Raw genomic sequence first — 2,591 nt, 5'->3', positions numbered from 1 at the left:
GGGGGGGGGGGGCGGCTTGGTTGACACGACGTTGTGGGGCTCAAAACAAGCGTTGCGAGCAGTCCATGCCCCTCACGGTCGCCGTGCAGCTGATTGACGCTCACTGCCGCCCAGCGCAGCCGCTTTGCAGAAGCGCCCGCCTGGCGTGTGGTTCCTAGCAGGCCGCCGTTTGACAAAGGCCTCCACCACGGCCTGAGGACGCTTCTACATGCATGCTGCTCTCCCCTGTTGTGCTCCGCTGCCCAATTCGGGTGGCTGCCGGTACACACGGAGCGACTGCAGGACCAGTTGCTTGTGTCAGTCATGGCAAGTTACGACCTTGGCTCCGCACCCGCGGATTGCGTATGATATCGCCAGGGCAATGCCAATGGTCCACAGGTCGTCCTTGCTGAGGGTGAGGCCCAAGAAAGTGATGTCACCGCTATCCCCCGCCTGCTGCTGCTGCTGCTGCTCATCCGCCGGCGGCGGCGCAGGCTTGCTCTCTTTGTCGTGGGTGCATGCGGATGGCGGCGGCGGCAGTGGCGGTGTCGGCGGCAGTCGCGTGAGGGGGCGGCCGGCATGCCTTGAATGCGACTGCGTTCCATGCAATCAAGCCTTGATGAAAATGTAAGCCTTGGGGAAGATACACACACCACCAATTACCTAATCTGCTGTTTCAGGAGCGCTGCGCATGGCTCACCTGTGTCTGGGCCCTGGGCGCGCACCTGCAGCGGCACACGGCGCCGCTGCGTGCAAGCTGCAGGATTCGCAACAGGCCGGCTGGAAGCAGGCCTGCGCCAGAGTGGAGAAATCAGGTTGATTATGCTTCTCTATCATTGAAACTTCCGCTTGAAGGCCCCCATTGGTCGATGCTGGGCTGTGACACCGATCTCACCTCGATCCCGCCAGACCCCGCGGCACTGGCGCTCGCTGGGCCGCCTGCATACTAGACTTAGTAAAGTGGGGTCTAATCAAGTGCGTCATCCTTCCTCGCCCGCTGGCTATAAGTGTGAGCGCGTGCACAGCGGCAAGGAGGTCGCACGCAATGGAGATAACCAAGCGAGAAAGCCTTATCTTCCTGTGTCACAGTTGTGACACCTACGCCAGCAGCTGCAACCAAGTGCCCCGAAAACTATCGATACTCGCCAAAAGCTTCATCGCGATCGCCCCGCCCACAAAGCTACCGGCATTCACTTCATTTGTAACATCAGATCAACGTATATCAAATACATTCTACCCACGCCCCTATCTGCTGCTGCCGCTGGTCCTGGCGCCCTGCAGACTGCAGACCACAGCACCGGCCAGACACGCCGCACCTAGCTGTATATAATCGGGAAATATGGCGAGTGCGCAGCCGAGGACCTGGTCGTCGTGGCTGGGCGTCGATGCGGAATCCAAAGCCTCTGCCGCGGCAAAAAAGGAACTGGAGACAGAAGCGAAGCACTCAAAGGCAGTGGAGGAGCTCAGAAATCTGTTTGATTGCGAGGAGGGGCGCATCTGCGGGAGGCAGCTGGCAGAGGGTGAGAGCGTGCAGCAGCGGCGCTGCATGAGTGACAGCTGCTGCGCAGGGGGTGCCAGTGCCGAGTTGTCTCGGTCCGCTTCCCCATGGGCGCACTGGGACTGAAGACCTGGCGCCTGTCATATATGCATGCTACGACGGAATTAGTCTGTATGAGCCTGTGTGCTGCTGGGGTCTCGTCGCAGCGATACTGCCAGCCGCCCTCCAGACATTCACACTCTTTCGCCTGTGCGCTCAGGCGGCGAGTTTGGCCGCGGCGGCGACGCCTCCGAGCTCGTCTCAGACGCCTACCTGCGCCGCTGGCTGGTGGCGAGGGACTGGAACGTGGAGGTGACCCACAAGCTGCTGCTGCGCCACGCCGACTGGCGGGCGCGCACAAGCCCGAAGGGCTATATTGAGGAGGTGCGCCCGGCCGTGGCCCCGCCCTCACTGTTTCGGCCGTCTCGTTGGGACGCTGCGGCTGCTGGAGGTTGATGACGGGTGGCACACAAGCCAGACTCTTGTGTCGCACGTTATGTGTCATCTGCGGCGTCGCCAATGTCCGTCGGCGGTGCTGGGTGCCACGCACATGCGGCCCGCCCCGCTTGCCAGGGCAGCAATTTTTTGGGGATGGGATCAACCGAGCACAGTGCTGCCGCGCTGCTGCGAGTGCTGCCGCTGCTGCTGCCAGTGCTATCGTCGCCCCCGCTGCTGCTGCTGCTACTGCTGATGGCGAGCAGAGCGCTCGGCAGCACTGCGGCTCGCTGTCGAGTGCGGGCCGCGTGGCGGGCGCGTTGCGAAGCCCCAGACGGCCGTGCAGCAGAAGCTGTTGCCCTGCGTCGCCCCGTCTTGCTCTGCAGGAGCTTGTGAAGGGTCCTCTGGCTGACAAGAAGGCCTTCCTGCAGGTGAGCGCCCGCGCGGCTGGCTTCAGGGGGTCTCGGCCTTGACTCACGCCGGGTTACGCCCCACTGGGCGACCATGCGGTCGCGTGGGCTGGGCTGGAGGCGGCGGTCACTTTGGGGGCGACACAGGCAGCAGATGCGTGCTGGGGCGCACGTCGCTTTCAGAGCGCTGTGGGGCGGAAGGGCTGCTGTGCGCCCGGGGCAGATGCTGC

General features: G+C 63.3%; 1 protein-coding gene across 1 annotated transcript; it reads left to right on the top strand.

The window, feature by feature from the left end:
* Positions 1 to 1,318: 1,318 nt before the first annotated feature.
* MNEG_15871 (hypothetical protein) lies at positions 1,319 to 2,382 on the top strand (the record flags this gene model as incomplete). Its single annotated transcript, XM_014035658.1, has 4 exons — positions 1,319 to 1,499; positions 1,737 to 1,900; positions 2,090 to 2,248; positions 2,338 to 2,382. Coding segments are annotated over 4 exons (549 nt in total), but the record flags the coding sequence as incomplete, so codon positions are not given.
* Between the last annotated feature and the right edge of the window lie 209 nt (positions 2,383 to 2,591).

The sequence above is a fragment of the Monoraphidium neglectum genome (genome assembly GCF_000611645.1).
Source record: "Monoraphidium neglectum strain SAG 48.87 unplaced genomic scaffold scaffold05746, whole genome shotgun sequence".
Taxonomy (NCBI): Eukaryota; Viridiplantae; Chlorophyta; class Chlorophyceae; order Sphaeropleales; family Selenastraceae; genus Monoraphidium; species Monoraphidium neglectum.
This window is presented reverse-complemented; position numbering and strand designations above follow the sequence as displayed.